The 25,134-nt window shown below is 45.5% G+C and overlaps 1 protein-coding gene across 1 annotated transcript in view; it reads right to left on the bottom strand.

Moving 5' to 3' along the window:
- BTBD9 (BTB domain containing 9) overlaps positions 1-25,134 on the bottom strand; it is a 298,931-nt gene that overhangs the window by 67,267 nt on the left and 206,530 nt on the right. Inside the window, exon 9 of the mRNA XM_026649595.1 lies at positions 19,145-19,252. Coding sequence (XP_026505380.1) covers positions 19,145-19,252 — 108 coding nt within the window. The remainder of the gene's footprint in view (positions 1-19,144; positions 19,253-25,134) is intronic.

Here is a 25,134-nt window from a genome sequence, read left to right as displayed (position 1 = left end):
GAGGGGGGGGCGAGGAAAACTGGAGGGAGTATCCCCTCTCCACCGTGCGAAGGACCCAACGGTCCGAGGTTATACGGGACCAAGCACGGTGGAAGCGGGAGAGGCGATCCCGGAAGGGGGGAGTTGGATCCTGGGTACCGGTCGTGGTGCCGTCCTCGACCGCACCTTCAAAAGGTTTGCCTAGGCCCTGAAGGTGGTCTAGGCTGGCCCTGGTTCTGACCGGGTTGAGGGCCGGTCGACCTTCGCCTACCACCTCGACCCCGCCTCCTAGCAAAGTCCTGTCTTGGACGAGGCGGGGGAGGGTAGAACCGCTGAGGCTGGGGCCTGAAGGGTCTGCGCTGAGGCCCTGGGACATGCATCCCCAGGGAGCGCATCATTGTCCGAGAGTCTTTAAGATTTTGGAGCCTCGAGTCTGTTTTCTCCGAAAAGAGGCCCTGGCCCTCAAACGGTAGGTCCTGCAGGGTCTGCTGCAGTTCAGGTGGCAAGCCTGACACCTGGAGCCAGGAGATTCGGCGCATTGCTATCCCCGACGCCAGGGTCCTAGCGGCCGAGTCCGCTATATCAAGGGACGCCTGCAGGGAGGTGCATGCCACCCGCTTGCCCTCCTCTACCAAGGCCCCGAACTCTTCCCTCGATTCCTGGGGAACCAGCTCTCTAAATTTCCCCATCGAGGACCACATATTAAATCCGTAGCGGCTCAGGAGCGCCTGCTGGTTCGCTGCCCGCAGTTGCAGTCCGCCAGCCGAACAGACCTTGCGTCCGAACAAATCGAAGCGCTTAGCGTCCTTCGATTTGGGCGCAGCAGCCTGCTGGCCATGGCGCTCCCGTGCATTGACTGATGAAACCACCAGTGAGCACGGTTGGGGGTGAGTGTACAAGTACTCATGTTCCTTGGAGGGCACAAAGTACTTCCTCTCAACCCCTCTGGCCGTGGGCGGAATAGAGGCCGGGGTTTGCCAGATGGTGGTGGCGTTCGCCTGGATAGTGCGGATCAGCGGTAATGCCACCCTGGATGGAGCATCCGCTGAAATGATCTGCACGATGGGATCATGGACCTCCGCAATCTCCTCCACCTGGAGGTCCATATTGCGAGCCATGCGGCGCAGCAGGTCCTGGTGAGCCCGAAGGTCTATAGGAGGCGGCCCAATGGCGGATGTGCCCGCTACGGCCTCATCAGGCGAGGACGAGGAGGATGCCCCCGGTGGCAAGGGGTCCAATGGTTGGTCCTGCTCCAGGTGTTCCTGGAGTTGGGCATCGCCTGCCCCCAGGTCCAGGGCCTCTGCTGGTGCGGGCACTGGCGCCTCCATGTCCCTTGGAGGAGGGCGGGAGATGGTGGACTCTGGGGCCCTAGGCTCTGAACGGCCCGAGCGGGAGGCAGATAACGGAGCTCCTTGTGCCTGATGATAGGCCCAAGGAGTCCAGAAGGACCAATGCGCAGGCCCTTGCATAGGGTCGTCGGTCTCCTGCAGGTGGCCGGCCTCCACTGCCTCAGATGATCGCGACGCCGATCTTGACGGCCACGGCGGTGCCGAACCCGACGCCGTCGGTACCGGATGGTACGGTGCCGACCGGTGCCGGACGTAAGGCGATCTGCCCCTGTGCGGTGCCGGAGAGCGGTGCCGGGATCTGGATCGGTGCCGGTAGTCCCTCCGGTGCCGGGATCCCGATCTGGAACGGGACGACGATCTGGAGGAGGCGTGGTACCGGGAGCGGCCTCTTGAGCCCGAGTGGCGCTCATACCGATGCCGGGAGCTGCGTCTCGAGCCCGATCGGTGCCGGTCGTCGCGACGGTGCCGGGATGTTGAACGGCGCCGCGAAGAGGATCTGGGCCGCGAGTACGACCGGTGCAGAGGTGATATTCGGCGCCGGGACTCAGAGCGGCGTCGGGACCTGCTCCGGGATCTGGAGCGGTGCCGAGAGACTCGTGCTGGCGACGGTGGGCGCACCAGGGCAGGCTTTCCTCTGGACTGCAGCACGCGTGGAGCCACCGGTGCCGGGAGTTGTGACGGCACCGGCTCCGTGAGGGCGATCAGGTCTCTCGCCGTAGCGAAGGTCTCCGGGGTGGAAGGGAGACAAGGTTCCACCACCAGCCTTGGTGGTGAAACAGTCCGCACCGGACTCAACGGCCTCGGTGCCGGAGTCGACGGTGTGGCCGCCTGTCTTTGGCGGTCCAACTGCGGACGCGGCTCTACCCCCGGCACCGGGGGAGCCGGTATCTTCGCGGCAGCAACGTCCCGCGCCTTGCCGGCCTTCTTATGGCCCGGAGAAAGGGATCGGCACCGAGGTTCTTTAGGCGGGCGCGGTGCCGACGTCGGTCGGTGCCGAGCAGTCTTTTCCGCCGCACCGGTTGGGCCCGCCGGGGCGCTGCGCACCGAAGCGCTCGGTGCCGGGACAGGGAGCGCCGAGGGAGGATCCGGACTCAGAGCCGCCTCCATCAGGAGCTGACGGAGTCTAAAGTCCCGCTCCTTTCTTGTCCTTGGCTTGAAGGCCTTGCAGATAGGGCACTTATCTGCTGGATGAGCCTCTCCAAGGCACTTCAAGCAGGAACTATGCGGGTCGCTGGTTGGCATATGCTTCCCGCAGGACGCGCACGGCTTAAAGCCAGGAGCCTTGGGCATGGGCCCGGCTGTGCGCCGGGGGGGAAAAGGGGAAAAACACCCCTAAACCCCCGATAACAATATACAACTATATATATACACTATACACTAACTAACTAACTAACTTGAATAACTATCTATATAACTAACTATAACAACAACAATAAGAAGCTAGGGAGTGTGGAGATCAGCTAAGCCGCGCTCCACAGTTCCAACGACCGTCAGGGGCGGTAAGAAGGAACTGAGGGGGCGCTGGGTCGGCTGGGGTATATATCCAGCGCCATAACGGCGCCACTCTAGGGGGCTCCACAGCCGACCCACCGGGTGTTGCTAGGGTAAAAATCTTCCGACGATCGTGCACGCGGCGCGCACACACCTACTGGAATGGATATGAGCAAGCACTCGAAGAAGAATGATTCTTTCTGGCCTTTGGTTTCTTTTGTTTTTAATATAAATTCTAGACTTCTTGTCGGTAAATTCTTCTAACAAGTACATGTCTCCACTGTTCAAAACTAACAAACTCAGGCAAACTTGTCACAAATGTCTGCCCTTTAAAAAACAAAACAAAACAGAACCTGACTGGTTTTCATTACTGTCATACTGCGTAGAGAAAAACAGGGTTTAGTTTGAAAAGGGAAAAAAATTAACCTACATGGAGCATCTTTAAAATGACAATTACACAATCAGTGTGCATTAATTGGCTCCTATTTAAGGACAGCAAGCTTTCCCTGTGAAGATAACAACACCCCGGCTTCTGTCCTCAGCCTTTTGAGACTGGGTGAGAGAGAAGAGGAGGTTAGGAATAGCCTGTCACTGGAGGCTTTGAGCACTGAATTATTAACTCAGGCAAAATACTACATTAAAATACCATTACGCTGACCAAAGGCAACACATTCAGAGTTTAAAAGGAACTTTCATACTTGGGTAGACTATCAAATACAGTATATGCTACTTAAACAAAATTCAATTTACTTTCCTTTTGTTTCTTATTATTTACTTTGACATTCTTAGTGATCATCAAAGATGTCTGTTGAAGTTTGAGTTTGCTACCTTTATAGTTTGTTCTGCTCCTCCTGCTGGGAATCCAGCAGGCTGGTTTGGGGACCTCACAATCACTTTCAAGGCAACAGTCTACAAAGGATTAGAATTTCAGTACAGGATTAGGCAGACAGACAAGCCAGGCTGCAAGGGAAAAAGCTCTTATCCAAGCACATCTTTAAGAACAGCAAAGGGAATACAGAATATCTCTAGCAAAGTAAATTGTTTTGGTTTAAATGTTCACCTTTTTTCCAACTCTGCTACACTGTGAGTCTCTCTCTCAAGCTGAAATTTCATCCCTAATTCTCCCCATTTTCTTTTGCTATTGCAACATATGCTGCATTGTAAGAGACATCACTCATTTTTCTACGGTTCTATAGAGAATCGTATTAGCTGTAGAACTTGTGCTAAAGACAGTAATTGGAGAATTTCAGACAACCACGAACATAAAACCGTTATATTATATAAAGCTTTCTGTAACTGTTGTTCTTCGAGATGTGTTGTACATGTCCATTCCAATGTAGGTATATGTGCACCCTGAGCACAGCTGCCAGAATTTTTTACCCTAGTGGTAACAATGAGCACATTGCTAGTGGCTCAAACAGTGGACCAGTGAGTTTTGACAGGACATCGTTTAGATCCCAGGGAGGAATGGGTTTTCTAACCTGGGGGGTTATCCTCTCCAGGTCTTTAAGAAAACAGATAACCATCTTGTGCGAAAAAATGGATCAGTTGTTGACCTTGGAATGGAAGGTTGAAATGACCGCTAAGTGAACCTTGACTGAAGAGAGGGACAGACTTTGTTGTTTCAGAAGCAGAAGGAACTCCAAATGAGCTGCAGTGAGGACTGCATAATTGAATTCCCTGTTGGTAGGACCAGATGGAGAACCGCTTCCATTTTGCAAGGTTGGTGGCCGTGGTGGAGGGTTTTCTACAGCCCAGTAGGATTCTACGGACTTGCTCCTCATGATTCAGCCATGAAGTTTCCAGGCCATCAGATGAAGAGAGCTAAAGTTCGGATGGGAGCTGCAGGGTTGGTGCATAGGAGCCAGAAAAGGGACATGCCTCTGCTTCCGGGAGCTGCTTGAAGTAAGCGCTGCCCGGAGCTTGCACCCCTGAGCCTCTCCCCATGCCCCAACCCTCTTCCCTGATCCCCCCCCCCGCCCTCCGAACCCCTTGATCCCAGCCCAGAGCAGGTTCCTGCACCCCAAACCCCTCATCCCTAGCCCCCCCCCCGAGCCCGCCCCCCCCACCCCAGCCCGCCCCCCCCCCCCCCCCCCCACCCCCCTACCCTGATCCCCCTCCTGCCCTCTGAACCCCTTTGTCCTTCTACACCCCAAACTTCTCCTCCACAGCCCCCCCCCAGACCCCCCCCCCCCCCCCGGGCCCCCCCCCCCCCCCCGCACTCCCACACCCCAGCCCGGAGCCCCCTCCCGCATCCTGAACTCCTCATTTCTGGCCCCATCCCGGAGCCCACACCCCCAACTACAGCATGCAACCCCTCCCACACCCCAACCTCAATTTTGTGAGCATTCATGGCCTGCCATACAATTTCTATTCCCAGATGTGGCCCTTGGGCCAAAAAGTTTGCCCACCCCTGCTTTAACTAGTACAAAGTATATGAGCTCTGTATGCTTTGCTGTAGGAGGGAGGGAAGCAGAGGTTTGCCACAGTGCCCTGACTGGGTCCATAATGGTCTTGTTGAGTGGTAGAGCCACCCTAGAGGGACTCACCGCTGACAACATATCTAGGAGTCTGTGTATTGTTTCCTTGACCACCTCTGCTTATATACCCAAGTTTGAGGCTCATGGCTTTAACAAGTCCTGATATGCCTTGTGTTCATCTTGCGGCGGGGAAACCCCTGCTGCCACCACTGGGAAGGAGGAGGAAGAGGCTATGACTGGTTCAGGAGCCTCCGTTACTTCCTCAGTGTCAGCCAAGGCCTGCAGGACTTCTTCCTGAGGCTTGGTGGTGGATTTGGTACTGGAGTCTGGGTTAGGGGTCTCTTGACGCAGTTCTGGGGTGCCCTGCTCTCCGAAGCCACAGATTATGATTGCCTTGAGAAGGTGCCCTGGGCCGGGGGAAACCCCCATGGGTTCCAAAATGGCCATTGCATAGGCACCGGTGCCCACGGACTTGGTGGCCAAGGGTTTGGCGGCACCCCTGTACTTGGGGCCACAGTAGTATAGGATTGGCCTGGGGAGCAGTGTATGTGGCTGTGACGACAGGGAAAGTAAGACTCCAGTTTGGACTCTGATAAAGAGGATGAACTGCAGCAAGGAGACCAAGGCGGTGCCATTCCCTTCAGTGCCAGTGATCGGCATCACAGAGAAGGTTGTGCAGGGGTTGCCAAAAGGGGTTTCCCCTAGAGGGTGGTCACAGTACAGGGCAAAGTCCAGGAGATGGCTCTCTAGCTGCTCAGCAGTACTCGCAGTGCTGAGTCTTGAACATCCAGGGACACAGGTACCGGTAGGGAAAGTAGGTCCATGGCCACTGCAAATACCTGCGGAGTTGACAGTACCGTGAACTGGCCAGTATATTGTCTGCATGAGGAAGGTGCTGGCATCACTGGAGCTTGCAGTGGTACAGAAGCTGAAGGTACCTGTTGTTCCGATGGCGGGGAGGAAGAGCGGTCCAGTGTTTTCCCTAGAAATTGAAATTGGGGGCGGGGGGGGGGGTGTCAGGGCTGATGAGGGATGAGACCATGAGGGTGAAGGTCAGCTGTATGGTACCATAGTAAAAACTTTAAAACGTTTCATGACCATTTTATTAGATTTAACTCGTGTTTTAAAATCATCACACAAATTAAAGTTGGCTACTCAAGTCTTCTATGAAGCACTACATCTACATCCTTCTTGGTTTCTTGTTATAATTTTGCACAACTCTGTTAATGAACTTCTTGAATGCAATGCGTTCATCTTTGGTGACTTCTCGTGTGTCCGGTACTTCCATTCCTTCAATTGATATGCTCTTTAGTTCATTCACATGATCAGGCAGAAGGTGACTTCTTTCAGAACACAAAATTCTATTCAATGATGAAAAAGAACACTCAACTGTAGCTGTTGTGACTGGGAGTAGCAAGAGATGAATTCCTACTTCTTTCATCCCAGGAAACAGCATAAAGTTGGGTCAAGCCACTAGTGATGATAAAAAAGAAGTTGAAGTCAAATCTTCATTCATTCGTCGTATGATATTCCACTCTGTGTTCAAATTCTCTATTCTGTCCTGAGCACACGGCAGCCCCATTGCTGGTAGTGCCTCACTCCACTCAACTGTCGGTGTTTTATAGGACAGGGATCTGTAAAAGCTACGTAGAGGTTCTGTAGAATCTAGAAGTCGTTGTTGTAGATTTTTAAGAATCAAGTCTGTGTACTTTTTCAGTTGTCTTAACAAACACTTCTTGTCCTCTTTACTTAAGGATTCAATATAAATGCCTTCATTAGTCAACTTCTGGACTGAAGTCTTTGCTTCTTCCAGTACTTTTTCAATGGATAGCTGTCTGATTGATCCAAATGTAGCTTCTATTGCTGAACAAAGATCTACTACTGTTGTAGCAGATGCCTAGATGGCATTGTTTAATGACCCAAGTGGTTTCAACAGGAGACTTACAAGAGAGAGAATGGCAATAATCTTCTCTGAATGTAGTAGCAAAAGTAATCCACCAGCCTCACTACTTAGATCCGTCCCATCTTGGCAGATACTTTCCAAAGCCAGTAATAATGGCTGGAGTAATTTTAAGACAACAGTCAAGGATCGCTCATGAGAAAGCCAGAGGGTTTTCCCAGGTTGGACTAATTTGAACTTCAGTCCCAGTGTATTTTCAAGATATCCAGTCTTTTTGGACTCTTGCTGAAAAAAGAATATAATGAAGACATTAAATTTATAGCTTTTTAAATGTCTTTTGAAGAGTCTGCAGCTCGTACTAGCGCTAGTTGGAGTAGATGGCCTCTGCAGTGTATATAGGAGAGAGTAGGGTTACACTTTTCTCTGAGCAAAGCTTGTACTCCATCATGTCTTCCAGAGAAGTTTGCAGCTCCATCAAATGCACAAGCAGCCATCTGTCTGGGGTCCAACTGACAAGCATTTAACTCTTCTAAGATGGGGGTTGTCACAGATGCAGCCGATATGTCTTCTATATCTTGAACATCTAGAAATGCATCTACTGGCCTACCACTGACATCAAGATAACGTACGCAGCGACTTAATACTTGATGCCCATTTGCATTGGAGCATTCATCAGCCATGTGTGCAAATTTTTTTAATTTGGTGAGAGAGTTCTTCACTTTTTCAACTGTTGAGTCTTTCACTGTTGTACCACATGCTTCTAGCCAGTCAGCTGAGTTTCTTGCAGAAAGATAGTGAGCATTTGCTGGTCTTGTCTGGAACCAGTGTTCAACTTTAGGATGAACAAGTGACAGTGCACTTAACATTGGCCTCCAGTTTGTAGTGTGTGGTATCTCTTGCTTAAATAGAAAGTATGCCACAGCCATGTTTGTTTGCATGAACTGTGTTGTGTCTCCAGCATTCTTAACAGCCTCATTAACATTCACCAGTGTTGTCCTTGGTCAGTGGAGACTCAGAGTTCAGAGGTGCTTTCACGTGAGTTCACCTCCCAGGTGGGGGGCAAGAAGGCACCTTGGTCGTTCCTCCAGCTGCTCACTGTTCGCTCTGGCCACTGTTGTTCATTGTGCCACCGTTCACTCCATTGCCCTGTTGCCAATGGCCTTGTGCCGTCACCTTCTGCTGCCACCTGCCACTGTGACCTCTGCGAGTTGGTCTCTTGAGGTTCCACCCAGCTCTCAGTGATTTCAGCTGTGCTCTCAGTGGGGGAACCTTGCTGCTAGTGCAGACTGGGCCAGCTCTTCCACAGAAACACTGTCCCACAGCAGGTCTAAGCACTTAGATCTGATTATCAGTGATTTCAGCTGTAGTGGTCACTTAACAAAACAAAAGGCTATCTATGGAGCCTAATCAGCTCTGTCTTTAAACAGTGGAGAGGGGCAGGTCAAATAGTACTTGTGAGTCAGGCAGACCATCAAGCAAAACACCTGTCCCCACCCTCTCTCTTGATGCCCTCAATCAGCACAGGCTAAGTACAGTTCTACTGCCCTTTACTCATACAATAAGAATAACAACATTTCATTACTCCCCCCAACCCCATTCAATGGATTTGTAACCCAATCCCAGCCAAAATCTATCACTTGGGCAACACAGCTCTGTTTGCTGGATACCTAGGTAGATTAGGTGTGAATGTAAATACAATCTGGTCCTGAAGCCTTTCCCCCCCAGCCCATCACTAGCTGTCAGGGAGAGCTCATTTAGACTTTGCTTACACATAATTTGAAATTATTAGGATGGCCAACATCACCGAAATGAATGCACTAATATTGTCATAAAAAACAACAACTGTATAAGGAAGCTAGTCTATGTTCATACTTTTCAAATCTATTATACTTTTTCAGATACACATATTTTATCATACACTTTATATGCTTTTAAAAAATGTGTATTAATGTTTCAATTTCAATTCAAATGTCCAAAGAATCACTAAATTGGCAACACTGCATGTAACTAGTACACAAAACTGGGGGGGTGGTGTTGGGGAAATTCCTGGAGCTGTCCGACGTGGGTCTCGCTCTATCCCAGTCCCCCTGACTGCTTGTCTTTGGCACCGGAGATCGGCTCTTCTCCTGGTACTTTTTGTGTTTCTTCTTAGGCAACGGAGAAGCAGATTGGTGCCCGGACTCTCAACTGGTGAGAAGAGTGCTCCACACCGAAGCTGAGGTGCGTGATGCTGAGTCTGAGCATGGCTCTAAAGCAAGTCTTAGAGCTGCCTCCATGAGAAGCACCTTCACCCCATTCCCCAGTCCTTCTTGGTGCAGGGTTTGAAGTCCCTGCCAACCTGGCAGCGGTCTTTTCTGTGAGATTCCCCTAAGCACCTGAGACAATTCAAGTGCAGGTCACTCAGTGGTATTGACTTGCCACAGGAAGCGCAGGGCTTGAAGCCTGGCAACCAAGACATGACCCGGCACCGGAAAGTGTACAGCCTTGCTGACTAAGTGCACAGGAATTCAAAACTATCTAACTATTACAATTAACTACTACCAAACTACAATAACTATTTACACTAAGAGGTAGGAAAAAGTCACGAGAAGAAATTGCCTGAGCAATGAGAAGTTCCAGCAACGGTCACAGGTGCTAAGAAGGAACTGAGGCAGGCCCCTTTATACCAGCATTATGAACATGTAGTACCAGAGGGCGCTGGAGTCAACCCGATGGATACCACTAGGGGAAAAAATTCTGGTAACTGTCCTTGGGGTGCACATACAGCTACACTGGAATGGACACATGCAAGCACTCGAACAAAAACCTGGATTTTGTGTGCTCCGGGGCAAACGGTTGCAGATTCAGCCCTCTGTCACACCTGCTCCTTATTAGGGGAACAAATTAGAGTGGGCTGGAGGTAATCTGGCCCTAATTGGGGCGAGCAGGAGGAAAGGGAAAAGGCGGGGAATGAAAGCGGGGAGGTAGCTCTCCCCTCCCTCCTGCCTGCAGATGGTGAAGGATGACTTGTACATGGTGAAACGGTGGTGGGAACAAGCCTGAGAATAAAGTGCACCAGTGGTTACTAAACCCAGGGTTTCTGAGTGACTTTGTGAAGCTGGCAGAGGCAGAAGCCAAGGGGGCCCTGCCACGCTCTGCTACAGGGATTTATTTATTTTTAAATATAAATGCTCTTTCAGAATGAGAATTGATATGCCAAGTTTCAACTGAGAGTAAATATTTACATGTGGTTAATAATATAATACACCCTCGCTATAACGCTTGTTGGAATCCAAGTATTTTGTTCGTTATAGCCAGGGATTCATTATACTGAAAAAAAAAACAATCAAAACGAACGATAAATTGCTGGAGTAAGTTAATGAAGTTGCCTTGGATAAAGGCGTTAGCTAAATTAATTAATTATTAATAATGATAACAACCACCATTTGTGACATGCATACAGTATTTTGCGTTAATTCACTGAAGAACACAGCACAAAAAAACTCAAATCTCAAATTGAAATGGAACATTCAAAACCAGTCAAACATGAAAAATTTAAAAGCGCATCAACAAATTTTCAGTTTTGTTTCAATTCAAAAATAAGAATGCCAAATGTTGATTTAAGTCTCAGTTCTAAAAAAATTCATCAATTTTGCTTTGCTGCGCCGGTTGCATGGAAGAGGTACAAGCCAACATCAGTATTTGATGGAGTTGCAGGATTTTTTTTGCCTCAACATCCTGTGTTTACATCAATGCAATAGCAATCTCTAACCCCATTACTGCCTCAGATGCAAGTGGGGCAGGGGATACTGGTTCGTCTGCCTCATGGCTTTCATTTTCTTGGGCATTTGACCTCCCCAACACTTTGTTAATGATGTCTTCCTCTGTCAGCATGATGGTCACTGCACACTCATCATCCATGTGAAGCCAGTCATTCACTACAGCTTCAGGATCCTCTACTCCATTTGGCAAATAAAGCGTCTGGACATCTGACAGAAGTTGCTCATTGTTATCATTTTCTAGTTGGAGCACTTCTGCATCATGATTGACAGTTGGCAGGGAGGGTCCTAATGTCTTGTTCCAAATGTTTCTGACATTTCCTGAATGAATACCGGACCACGCATCAGCTGCAAGATATATCAACTCTTTCAGAGTGAAGGATGTCAAATAAGTCATATAGCCTGTATTCCTTGTGACTAGGATTTCCCTCAGTAGCCTTTTTCTGTACTGCTACTTGAATGCTGCAATTATCCCACCATCTATCAGCTGGATTTTTGACGTTGTGTTTTTAGGTAAGTAGACAACTTTAATTTTTCCGGCAGATGTCACTAACTGGTGTGCAGGGAGTGTGCTGGGCAGTTGTCCAGGAGTAACAGGGCTCTTCCATCTTAATAAACTCAACGTTGATGTGTCTTAACAGTAGGGATATAGTCCTCAATATACCATGGGTTAAAAATTTCCCGTCATCCAGGCTTTTCTGGAGTTCTTGAAACTCACTGGAAGTGACTTCATATTAACATGATGAAAGCATCGTGGCTGTCATGTCTTTCCAATGCAAAGTGGGATAATTTTGGAACTTCCACTTGCATTTGTACAGAACAGAAACGTCACCCTTTCCTTCAGCATTTTATATTCCTTCACCATATCTGCTCTCTGGGACAATGTCCTGTCAGGCACACATTTCCAAAACAACCCTGTTTCATCGGCACTGTATATCTGCTCAAGCGTATAACCTCCTTCTAACAAAAGTTGTTTAAGCTTTGTAAGAAAGCTGTCTACAGCCTCATCATCACATGAACGGGACTCACCAACAATTTTCAGTTCCTGAATGCCATGCCTTTTTTGAAATCCCCACAATCATCCACCAGATGCTTTGAATGTTGTTTCAGGATTAATTTGCTTTGCCAGGATGTTTGCCAAGGGTCGGTCCTGGGGCCAGTTTTGTTCAATATCTTCATTAATTATCTGGAGGATGGCGTGGATTGCACCCTCAGCAAGTTTGCAGATGACACTAAACTGGGAGGAGTGGTAGCTATGCTGGAGGGTAGGGATAGGATACAGAGGGACCTAGACAAATTAGAGGATTGGGCCAAAAGAAATCTGATGAGGTTCAACAAGGACAAGTGCAGAATCCTGCACTTAGGAAGGAAGAATCCCATGCACTGCTACAAACTAGGGACCGAATGGCTAGGCAGCAGTTCTGCAGAAAAGGACCTAGGGGTTACAGTGGACGAGAAGCTGGATATGAGTCAACAGCGTGCCCTTGTTGCCAAGAAGGCTAATGGCATTTTGGGTTGTATAAGTAGGAGCATTGCCAGCAGATTGAGGGACGTGATCATTCCCCTCTATTCGGCATTGGTGAGGCCTCATCTGGAGTACTGTGTCCAGTTTTGGGCACCACAGTACAGGGATGTGGAAAAATTGGAAAGAGTCCAGTGGAGGGCAACAAAAATGATTAGGGGGCTGGAGCACATGATTTATGAGGAGAGGCTGAGGGAACTGGGATTATTTAGTCTGCAGAAGAGAAGAATGAGGCGGGATTTGATAGCTGCTTTCAACTACCTAAAAGGGGGTTCCAAAGAGGATGGATCTAGACTGTTCTCAGTGGTACCAGATGACAGAACAAGGAGTAATGGTCTCAAGTTGCAGTGGAGGAGGTTTAGGTTGGATATTAGGAAAAACTTTTTCACTGGGAGGGTGGGGAAGCACTGGAATGGGTTACCTAGGGAGGTGGTAGAATCTCCTTCCTTAGAGGTTTTTAAGGTCAGGCTTGACAAAGCCCTGGCTGGGATGATTTAGTTGGGTATTAGGTCCTGCTTTGAGCAGGGGGTTGGACTAGATGACCTCCTGAGGTCCCTTCCAACCCTGATATTCTATGATTTTATGATTTGCTTTTTTGCAAATGATCAGTCCAGATACAGGATTATCATTACTTCTGCACTGCTAGAACCACAAGACTGCTTCATTTAGTGCATCGGCATCAGATTTTCTTAATTTCTTTTGTGACAGTCCTTCATCAATGTCGACTTTATGGACAAATGCTTGGAGATTTTTCTGGGGTTTTTTTTTAATGTTTCAATTGTGCTTTTTGACAGACCATACTCACATCAGAGATCTGCCTGCGTTGCTCCTTTTTTCAAATGATCAATAATTTCTAGCTTTATTGCAAGAGAAATTGATTTTCGCTTTTGGAGGCATGGCTCATACTTTAGTGACACTTTTGTTTCAGAGGCATAATGTGACTTTCATGACACTTCCGTTTTGGAAGCACAGCATGAACATATGGCACTGGATAAAAATTGTGCAGGTATGTGCAACATCCTTTGGTTATTTATTTGTTTGTTTGTTTATAATACTGTAGTTGGGATCCAGGGACCAGGATTGTTATAGCCGAAGGTTCATAATTATGAAAGGCATTATAGACAGTGTGTACTATATCTTAATGGTCATCTGCTAACAGGCCCTGGAATAATATACACAGCCCCAACACCCCCCCATCTGGTGACAAGTCTCTCTTATTTTCCTTAACAAAGGAGTGCAAACGTACACCATTTTAACTTGTACACCATTGACTAGTTCATTTTCTTCTCTTTGTTAAGATTTCTTTCCGTCATCAAACACTAACACCCTGTCCAAACTAATTTTCAATGAGGACAGCATGTCACTATTCAGTGCATAACTAAATGACTGGGTATTCTCTCAAAAACACTATTCTGCATTCAATGAAATTATTAGCAATTATCAAATACAAACTAATTCAGTGAAAATCTCTGAATACAATACTAACATACTAATAGCTTTCTGGGGTGTATTAACAGAAGTGTCATATGTAAGATATGGGATGTAATTGTTCTGCTCTACTTGGCACTAGTGAGGCCTTAGTTGGAGTACTGTGTCCAATTCTAGGCACCACACTTTCAGTAAGATGTGGACAAATTGGAGAGTCCAGAGAAGAGCAACAAAAATGATAATAAACATTTAGAAAACCTGACCTATGAGGAAAAGTTAAGAAACTGGGCATGTTTAGTCTTGTGTATTTTAAGCTTAAGATCTAAGCCCTCAAAGTGGGATTTCCAGGAGTAGCTAAGTTACTTAGGCACACACATTTCAATGGAAGTCATTTCTGCTTCTAAGTCAGCTAGGTACTTTTGAAAAATCCCACTGTTTTTTTAAAATTACTTTAAAGATAATTCAAGGGTTTTTCAACTCTCCGGTGACTGTTTGCAAAAGAGAACCTGACTAAATGACTGAGTATGCAGGAAAGATAGTGAATATGATTGTACACAAAGTCAAATACAAAATAAATTAACTGGAAAAAAAACCAGAAAAAATATTGCCCCTTCCCCCGCATTTAACTTTTTTCATGTATATTGATGTTAGAAGTTATCTGTAACTATAGTAGGTACAAACATTTCAGACAGAAAGGAGATTTTTCAAGTTGATGGTGTTCCTTTAAATGTTATTAACTCCATTGGATTGTACTGTTTTTGTATCCACTGTGCTTTTGTAAGTTTGAGCTTCAGGGCAGAGACCTTTATTTGTTTAGCACAGATCATTATCAGGGGAGCTGATAGAACTGTCTATACTTAACGCCCAACACTTCCCATTACATGACCTTTTTTTAGTTGATTACACCATTGCCAAACTTAAATTGTTCAGGCTGATATTTTCCATGCCAGGTGTCGGCTTCAGGTTGATTATTTCTTTTGGAAACTTTCAGCAAAAAAGGTTCAGCAGTTTCTGAGCATGAGAGTAGTGAAAAATACACTGTTTAGCCCATGTTAAAATTTAGCCCATGTTAAAACAATAAATCCATTTCTTTGAGAATTTCTAGCACTTCTATGCTTTGAACCTAGAGCTTCAAATTGGGTGGGAGGGGCGTCACGGAAGTGTCATTTGCTATTCCCATGTTAAAAAAAAATCCAAATTTGGCCAAGCTATACACTTTTTAAAAACCTCACTTCAAACATGTTCACTAGAAACTTTGTTAAGAGTTTGGTAGCTAAAATATCTGAAGATTCTGCTTGCGCTGGCCATGCTCTTGGACAGGGCTGCAGGAGCTGAGTAGTTCTTTGCTTGCAATTGCTCTTTCTGGCTGCTGTAGGGCTGCGTCGTGGCAAGCACAGAGAATGAGAGCAGAGAGACTGTTTCTTCTGTGCTCTCAGTCTCTCAATGCTTCCCCTGATGGTGACCAAGCAGCATGGAGGATGATGCAGCCTATCATGAATGCAGAGGGGACAAAAGCCAGGCCTGGGAGTAAGGTTGGCAATTTGGTTGGATGTATTCCTGGAGGTTTCATCACATGATATAATCTTTAATTAATCCTGGAGGGTTGGCAACCCTACCTGGGAGCAATAGGCTGGTGGCAGAGGGAGTAGATTGGGATGAGGTACCTGGAGAAGGAATGGGGGGGGGGGGGGAATAGGGAGACTGGGACTGGCTAGACAAGGAAACTGGGACTTGGAGTCAGCAGGGAACTGGGAGTTATGGGCAGGGGGAGGAAGGAGACTGAAATCAGATGCAGAACTGGGGGGATTGGATGAGACTGAATGGGAGTGGCTGGGTACAAGAGGTGAAAACTGGAATGAGGAGCAAGGGGCAGGACACAGGCCTGGCAGAGGCACAGACGTTAATCGTTTAAGAAAAACAAATGGAAAAACAGTATGCGATCATGTAATTAAAGACGATCATAATGCATATACACAAGGGGAGAAAATTAAAGTTGCAAGAGCTTGACCTAGCAACCTTAATATTCTTTCAATGTAGTTTTTAAAATGTAATTTTGGTAAAACAGTAGCTACACTATAGTTAAAGATGTGCTACAGAGTTCAGATTTAATAGGAATTTTCAATCTTTATTTCATAAAAATTGCAGTGAAATGGCAAAAACCATAACAGGATATAAACTTTGAGCACTATTTTAATTTTTTATGATGGTTTCATGAAAAATGAATTGATATAGAAAGAATAAGAGTTCAAAAATCACCCTTTTGGGCAATTTTTTCACTGGTTTACAAGAAACAACACACACCGGGACCCATCCTTTGGCCACTATATTGCGCCTCATGTGCTGATTCCAAAAATATCATTTATACATTCTTACCTATCACAGAAAATATGTGAGCCAAGGTGAATCTACCAAATTTTAATTTGATGACAAATTTGCTGTAGCATGAATACTGTCACTCACTGAGTGACACACCCTCACACCCCTTCACCAAATATCCCTGTAACCTAAAAAAAAGTTTCCTGAGCTACAAAAGAGGAGACCAGGAGTTCAAATCTCACTTCTTCTAAATGCTATTTTATTTTCTCATGCAATTCACTACCCTTATTACTGACTACAGCCATAAACCCCATTCTAGAAGACAGTTAGGGAAGAGATGCTGATCTCCCTACCACACCCTTTTTCAAAAATAAATTAGCAAAGACATGCAAGAGCACTGCAGGCAGAAAATCCAGGTCTCTTAAAATGACAGTAACCAATCTTATCCACTACACTACACTGACTTTTAGAGGGACTAAACCAGTTCTAGTTATTCTTTCACTAAACATTATAAATCATATTCTCTATTCCAGAGCCAGGCATAGACTCCAGAATTCCTGATCACCAATATTCTTCTGTTGACTAGTAAATAGTTATGTAACTCACTGTAAAAGTGTGTGTCAAGTCCCCCTCCCATGTTAGGTCTAGAAAGGGTCTAGCAATTACCTGTATAGCTCAAACAGTAAGAGCCTAAGATAAGGATGTGCAGGTCAAGGAGTTCAAACCCTACTGCTGATCTATGTGGCAGGATGGTATGGTTGCATGTGATTCACACAGTAAAAAGGCCACTTTCAAACAGGTGTTGTAATTAAGAACCATAACAGTGACTGGAGCGACATTAAGGCAAAATAATTTCCCAAATGCATGGATTATGGGAAAGTCAGATGTGCTGATCTGTTGATATAATTGTTATAAAAACATATGAAGTCACTATTAAGGTTTTGCACTATAGGGCAAGTTTGATTAAGCTGGGTATTGTGTATGTGTATCCGTTGCAGTTAGAAATGAAAGCCTACGGAACATTGGAGTGTATTATTGACAGTGTGTAGGCAATAAGGTAGAAAGGAATGTACCAGTCTATCCCTTTCTTATTTCCATGTGTGACAGATTGTGGATATATCTGTCAACTTGTAAACTTCATTTTGTTTTGTGAATCTCATTTTGCTTCAGAGGCTCTACTTTGTACCATAACCTCCTTTGTGTATCCATTTTGTAGCTAGATGTAATGGGGTTTACAGACCCCACAATGGGCCTGAAGGGGTTAAACGGCAATACTGGGTCCAATAGACTTGCTCCTCCAGGCCTGCTGAGCATGCTCCTACTGGAGAAGTGGGTTGAAAGGATCTGAGAAGCCCACGCAAATGGTGATGGGATGAGCTGCAGGAGAGATGACTCCTCTGGGAAGCTAGACAAAAGACTGCCTGAGAGGGCACACAGATTGGGTAAGGCTCATAGACAGTGCCTTCTCCAACCACCACTCCCTTTGAGGTCCTGCGGAGCCCTGCTCCTTTGGTCTCTTTTGTTAACTGATTGACTGTTTGGACTCTAGGGGCCATGCCCCAAACTGAAGGGACATATAGGCAGAAAATAGCCCAAGGCAGTGGACTTAGACTTGCTGCAGGGAGGATCCTGGTCTGGGACCCGCTGGAGTGGGAAGGCCTGGGTCTGGATCCCCCTACCCCACCACTTTAAGATCTGTTGCCCAGATGTGGGTGGAAACCAGGAGGGTCCAACTTAGGGTCAGGAACCAGGCACCTCTACTATCCTGACAGAGATGCAAGGGGCTGGAGGGCCAATGGCACTACCTGCTAGGCTGTCTGGCCCTCCAAGCGACACAGGGGCTTGAGACCTGTGTCTGAGAAGCTATGACAGAACAATCAAGGGCCAACAACATTGAATGACAATTCCCTACTGGGTTTTCTATGGGTAGGACCCTTGAATCTGAATGACTCTCAGCCCAGAAGCTGATGGGGGACATGGAGCCTGAAACTTTCCTAGGAAGAAGCACATGGGTAAACGGAGGATACAGGCTGTTTTAAAAGGGTGTTTTTCTAAGCCAGAGGCCAGACCACCATGACAGGCAAGATCACTGGGCTAAGGAGAGCAGAAAGAGCTGCCAAGTCTAAGGATGCAGACCAAGCCTCAGACTTATAGGAGGGTGTAAGGTCAGGCTAGGGGAGTGTGCTCAGGATTTTGTTGTTTTTCAAAGATCTGTACCTCTCTAGCATGTACTTTATTAAGAAGCAAGTGGTTAAGAAATTCTTTTGCTAGGCCTTTGTTCCTTGCTTTCCTGTACCTGAAGAGCTAACTCAGAAATCAGAACTCCCACAGCCTGAAGGACTGCGGGGAAAGCATCTAATCAAGTGGGAGCTTGGGAGTATTGTCAGACACAGGGTCTGTATGTGGGAGTGTGCTGGAGAGACCCAGAGCTAGAACAGTGATCAGTCACTATCCTGATAAAGGGCTCTTAGAAACATAAGGGCCCAGAATTTGGGACCCATTACAACAGACTGGTGTCCATCCAGAAAGGTAGCCTGGGCCAGGTTGTGACACCATGCTTGTCAGGTTTTGGGTAAATAGGGTGTGTCCCACAGCAACCTTAACTGTAACTAAACATTGTTTTTGTTTGCTAATAAATATTACATTGGCAAACCAGTCTGGAAAAATGTGGAACTGGCTTGATCGGCAACATCTTCAAAAGTTGGTTTTGGTTTGAAAGGATGGCTCTTGAGCTACACTTGAAGTCTCCACTCCCCAAAATCACATTTGTAGGGGTCTAGTCTCAGTTATTTGCAAGTTACAATAGTATAATTCCAACCAGTGTTAGTGAGAGGTAACCATGTAAATCTCACACAGATCAATGGGAGAATAGTTTTCTTAGTTTCTCCCTTGGGCAAATAAGTGGAAAAAATTAAACTCACTTGCAGGAAACTTTTGTTCGATCAGCCACCATAGTCCATTGCTGCTGATTAGTGGAAACCTCAATGTAGTAACTATAGCTCCGATCATCGCAGTCCCAGAGAAGTAACCTGGACAGGGATAAATAGAATACAGAAGTGATCAGTAAAATTACCATTAAACCAAGCTGCTCGTTATTTTTTTTTCAGTCTTTTCTATCTTCTCTTTAATCCTTATTTAGCTAAACTGTTTGTTCTACGATGTTCCTCTAATGCTCAGTGTTCCCTGTTGATACCCTTTTCCTTTCACACATTATTTTGGGTGTTCCTCCAAGTCCCAACTATTCACACTACTTTATGTTAACTCCAACAAAAATCTATAATATATTCCCTATAGTCATTCTACAACATTCATCCAGTTTATTTTTAATTTATTTACAAATCTATATATACTCTATTTCAATTGCCAATTGAAACTGCCAGTGTATCACTGACTCGAAGATCTGTTTGGATAATGTGGCTGTGTACAGAAAGCACAGCTCAAGGTCCAGAAGAAAAATAAAGCAGACCCTGATTTTGTGGAATACTGTCCTCTTGCACATATTCTCTTATTGTGGCAAACACACAAGGATTACTCACTAACAGAGAACTCAAGGCCTGCATATGAAATGGGAATTCCTCATCTCTATGCTTTATAAAATGAGGAGCCTTGGATCAAATTGGCAAAAAAAGAAAAAGTAAAACTGGCCTATTCAGGTCAGGTCAGCTCTTAAGAAGGATCCCTTCTTCTACTCATGCTACCCAATGAGTGTGCTGTCCTTCAGGAAACACATTAAATGCATTGTTAAGGAGCTCCCTTCGCCTTATCTTGGTGTCCTGGACACTGCAGGAAAACAAGACACCAGGAATATGGTTTAACTAAGCTCCAACTCTATCAAGTGAGACACATCTGGGAACTATCCAGCAATAGCTTGTCCAGTGCAGGTCATCCTTCCATTGTAACCTGTGCCACCTGGAGGGAGGTGGCTTTCAGCCCCTACTCCTCTGTTTCATCTGCTGTAGGGCTGTTGTCAGCTTCCGTTAACCTGTCTCAGCACATTTCTGGGACTCCACTGCCCTTCCCTCCCAATATGAGGTTTAAAGGAGTGGGAAAGAGAGGCTCATCTCCTCACTGTACCAAACATTAGAAGCCCCATCCCCATTTCCCACCTTCTTTATGAGATATGGCTTCCCCTATTTCTCTTCTAGTTCTGTTTTTTTAGGTAACTGAACCCCTGCTCAACACTTACCTGCACTGGGCACCTATGAAAAAAAATGAATTTTACAATCTAACCTACCCACAAAGTCCCTGGGCTGCTGACAGGAAGATGAAACCACACCCATCTCAACCCAATCTGGCAGTGAGATAAATTCTTTCCCAGCACTAAAATGGCAACTAGCATGATGTCCACAACAAGGTCCACAAGCACAGTCCTACCATAACGCTGGGGGCGGGGGGGAGAGGTGTGTGGAGCAGGAGCCGCCCCCTCCCCCCCCACTGCAAAATGGTACCCTCAGACAGGAGGAAAGGTTTATAGACTTTCCCTGTGGGTGCATGGGAGTCAATAGGCTTATACTGAACCCTTGTCCAACCAATGAACCACAGAGCTCCGCCTCCTTCCCTCTTCAAGCCCGGAGGAGCAGAGGGTGTGTGTGCAATCCTTGAAGGGGTCAAGGGTTTTCTTTCCCCTAATAGTCCAGACAAAATTTTCCCAGTTCTGAGGCTGAGTCTATGCTACAGGGACTAGAACACCATAGCTATGGTGCTGTAGCAATGTCAACATAACCCTGTAGTGTGGATGCAGGCTACAGTGATGGAAAGGGTTTTTCCATTGCTGTAGGAACACTACCTCCCCAAACAAAGGAACTGAGGTTGATGAAAGCATTCTTTCATTGACCTACCTGCATCTGCACTGGGGGTTAGATCGGCATAGCTATGGCCCTCAGAGTGTGCTTTTTTCCCCCCACACCCCAAGTACTGTAACTATGTCAACCTAAATTTTAAGTGTAGACCAGGCCAGAGGCTTGGGGGTGGGGTGGGTGGAATTCTTTAGAAGCAGTGAAGCATTTTTTAAAATTGATTATTAGATGTGATTTTGTTTATATCTTACATAAATGCCTGGGCTGGCTACATACCATTGATTAACAGGGGTTCGGTTTACAACTAATTGCTTTCTTTGCTGTTATTTTGATACAAACTCAATAGCAAATATGTTTTCAAAACTCTTATCTTTGCTGTTTGAATTAGGAGTGACTGTAGACAAACTCAACAAACTGCACTTCCCCTTCTTCAAAATAATTGCTCTCTCATCAGTCTGTGAACCAAGTTTTTAAATTGTAACATTCTAATTGGAATGCCTGCATTATGCATGTTATGGCAAACTATGTTGTGCTGAATGTGTTTTTTTTTTCCTAATCTTCTATTCATTTCCTTAAGGGATTTATTTTCTATCAGATTAAGAGTTACAAAGATTGAAGTCGTTTGCTCATTCACTGAACTGGGTGCCCTTTAAAAGCTTATAGAAAATACCTGCTCCATATTGTTTATGCAACATGCCCGAATCTGTGCAATACACTCGTGTAAATATTTCAGCCTTTGTGATAATTTGGCCAGCAGATTCTTGTCAGCAAATGTTGCTAACACTAAGGCTTGGTGCACACTAGGAACTTATGTCGGTATAACTATGTGGAAAATCCATACCCCTGAGCAACACAGTTATACTGACCTAATCCCTGGTGTAGACAGTGCTACGTTGATGAGACCGCTTCTCCTGTTAACATAGCTACTGCCTCTCTGGGAGGTGAGGTACCTATACCGAAGGGAGACGCTCTCCTGTTGGCACAGATAGTGTCTTCACTAAGCACTGTAGTGTCACAGCTGCACTGGTGTAAGTGCAGACAAGCCCTAACTGTAATGAACACTTGGTATATTTTGATTGCACCTGCTGATTGCTATGGAATCCAGTGGGACCTGTTCCTACCACAATAATCAGAGCACAACTAACCAATCAAAATAGCTAGAACTACATTGACTATCTAAATCACTATAAGTAGAGCTATACATACAAGTAAAAAGAAAACTGTGGAATCTAGTTAGCAAAATTAACAAAAGGGGCTAGTCAGGGTTCTTTCCTCAACTAAGCACAGCAAACCCTTTTCAAACTACAGTGGGTAGGGATTGTTGCCTATCACTGAAAATATCAAGAAACATCCAAGTTGAGCCAGTTAGATTCTAAAAGAAAATAAACTTGGTCACATTTAAACACTTTTCCAGTAGAAAACTATCAAGCTTGTGTGTCTTTAAGGATCTCTTACCAGAATGCTTAAGTCTCATATAATTTCACTTCTCCCCAGTGAGGCAATCTTTCTTGCTTTCAGCTGCTACCTCTGCTGTGACAAATATTATTGTTCAAAAATTATTCCACTCTTCAGAGTTAAACAACACTGCTGGTAGAGAGGTGAAAATGACCTAGATGGGAGCTGAACATGGAGCCCTTTTCCTTATGGGAAAATGCTGTCCATAGCTGAACCTGACTTGCTTTAGGAATTAATTTACTAGGAATATATGGGTCCAATCCCCTACCCAAGAATGGTGCTAAGGCCTTGTGCTTCCATGATCCTATGCAAATCAGAACCTGGTAAAACTTTAGGTTTAGCATTATATTTCCTATTTCTGAATCTCAAAAAATTTGGGCTCAGGTAGGCTGGACAAACAGATTTTATAAAGAGACTTCAGAATCTCTCAACTCAATCTCAGGCAGTTAATATTATTAATAAATAATAATTTAAGAAGCTAAAATAAAAGGCTTCCAAAAGAAGCCTTTTAGCTCTCATTAGTGCTGTCTATCTGCAAATTAAAAATTCAGAGCTGATTCTGTCAAATTCCCAGAGGCATCTTTTCAGGACTTGGTCAGAAGAAAGATTCAGCTATTAGAAATTCTGCTTCCTCAGATCCTCACCCATCCTGCTTTTTTACAGCTGTTAAGGTCATTTGCCTGCTCAAGGTAAGACAGACTGTAGCAGACTTCCTTGTTAAAAGTCTGACAATGTAAGGGTAGAATCCTAGATGTGACGAGTACTTATAAACAACAGATACTGAATCTATTTAACAATTTCTAATCGTAGGCTAAATCTTCTGAAGGATTATAAAGAGGGAAAAAGGCAAAAACATATGTAAATTGTTTTCTTTTAAAAAGGCTGTAAAAAATTAGCTAATTATGTTTTTCAATTGAATTCTTTCATTATTGGGCCAATGGAGTTTCCTTGTGCCAGGTCTTCAAAGCTATGATCAGGAGTTTAAAATTCAAATATTTCCAATAGCACACTGGTAATTATAATTATTCTAACCGTTAAATGCTCTAATTAAAACACAAATGGTGTGAATTCAAAGCAAAAGACTAAATGGACAGATCTCTTTTTTTTGTGAGGAGATGAGTTGCTCTCATCTCAGCAGTGCTTGGCCCAGGTTAAACTGCTCGAAAGAGGATCTGGCTTTGGGTTATCATTAACAAATAGTGTATTAATTTAAGCCACTCCCAAAGAGACTTAACATGAATGATAAAAATAGACACTTCCTCCTTTGGGATTTGTGAAAGATGCAAAATAAGAGTTCGGCCTTTGCTGCCACACTTTTTTTTTTTTTTTTTGAAGAACAAAGAGAGAAAAGAAATATACACCCCGTTTGGAATTTATTCTGCAAGAGCTGCCTTTTCAGAGAAAAAAAGCAAAAGCCTGCCAGACACTTGCATGAATATTCACCAGTGCACACTGGGCACAAGGGCCACTTTTCATGCCACATGTACTAATCCTTCAAACGTATGCCAGGCAAGCTACTAGGGTAAACTTCTGTAGAGAAGCTGTGCTTTGCTGTGATGAATATGGGATGGCTGAAAGGAGAATGTCTAACTACAGAAGGCAGAGTTGCGTACACCACAGGAATACATCAGTCATGGGCAAAGCTGCTGATGCTACTGGGGCTTCCCATATTAGAATAAAATGTTACATTAGCTTTCATTAGTAAATCTTGCCCTGTGGGCTGAGAGAGAAATGCTGAGTGAATTGAAGGTCCTTGCAGCTCATTCCCTGCAATATCAGGGGCATTAAACACTTGTTTCTCTTATATCAACATTTCCAGAAGCCCATGGCTTCCCCTATTATTCACTTAACCAGGTAGTGTTTATTTAGATTACAAATTTGATAACACACTGCACTTTATAAAGTGCATTTAAAATGCAGGTAAATATTTCCATGTTAGAGGTGGAGGAACTGAGGCACACACAGATTAAATGATTTGTCCTAGTCCACACAGCAAAACCAGGTCAAAGCCTGGCCTAGAATCTAAGTGTCCTCTTTCCTAGCCTTGGGCATAGAGTAACCGTGTTGCCTATCACATTCAGTGTCCCTGATATTCTCATACAGGTATATGCAACATTCACTACTGGGTGTCTTAGGGCTTGGCTACACTTGCGAGTTACAGCGCAATAAAGGAGTCCCGGGCACACTAGCTCACTACCCGTCCACACTGGCAAGGCACGTAGAGCGCTCTGACTCCGTGGCTACAGCGCTGCTGGTACTCCACCTCGGCGAGTGGAATGACATTTGCTGCGCCCCCGCTGGAGTGCCGCGGCACCAGTGTGAACAGGATGTTGCATTACTGCGCTCTGTTCGGCCTCCGGAAACATCCCATAATCCCCTTAAATCAAGTGAAAAGAACAGGAGTACTTGTGGCACCTTAGAGACTAACAAATTTATTAGAGCATAAGCTTTCGTGGGCTACAGCCCACTTCTTCGGATGTCAAGTGGCCACTCTTGTCTTTGTTTTGAATCGCAGCATGAATATGGATATGCCCTTTGAAAGCTCCATTTCTGCTTATCTGCCCCAAGACAAAGCAACCATTAGTGTGGAATGCTGTGAGTGAGAGAGAGCGGCGCGGGGGGAGGAGGAGGTCTGCTGCTGTCTGAACTTACAAGACAGC

Source organism: Terrapene carolina, unplaced genomic scaffold (assembly GCF_002925995.2).
Source record: "Terrapene carolina triunguis isolate 2854851 unplaced genomic scaffold, T_m_triunguis-2.0 Scaffold85, whole genome shotgun sequence".
Classification (NCBI taxonomy): domain Eukaryota; kingdom Metazoa; phylum Chordata; order Testudines; family Emydidae; genus Terrapene; species Terrapene triunguis.
This window is presented reverse-complemented; position numbering and strand designations above follow the sequence as displayed.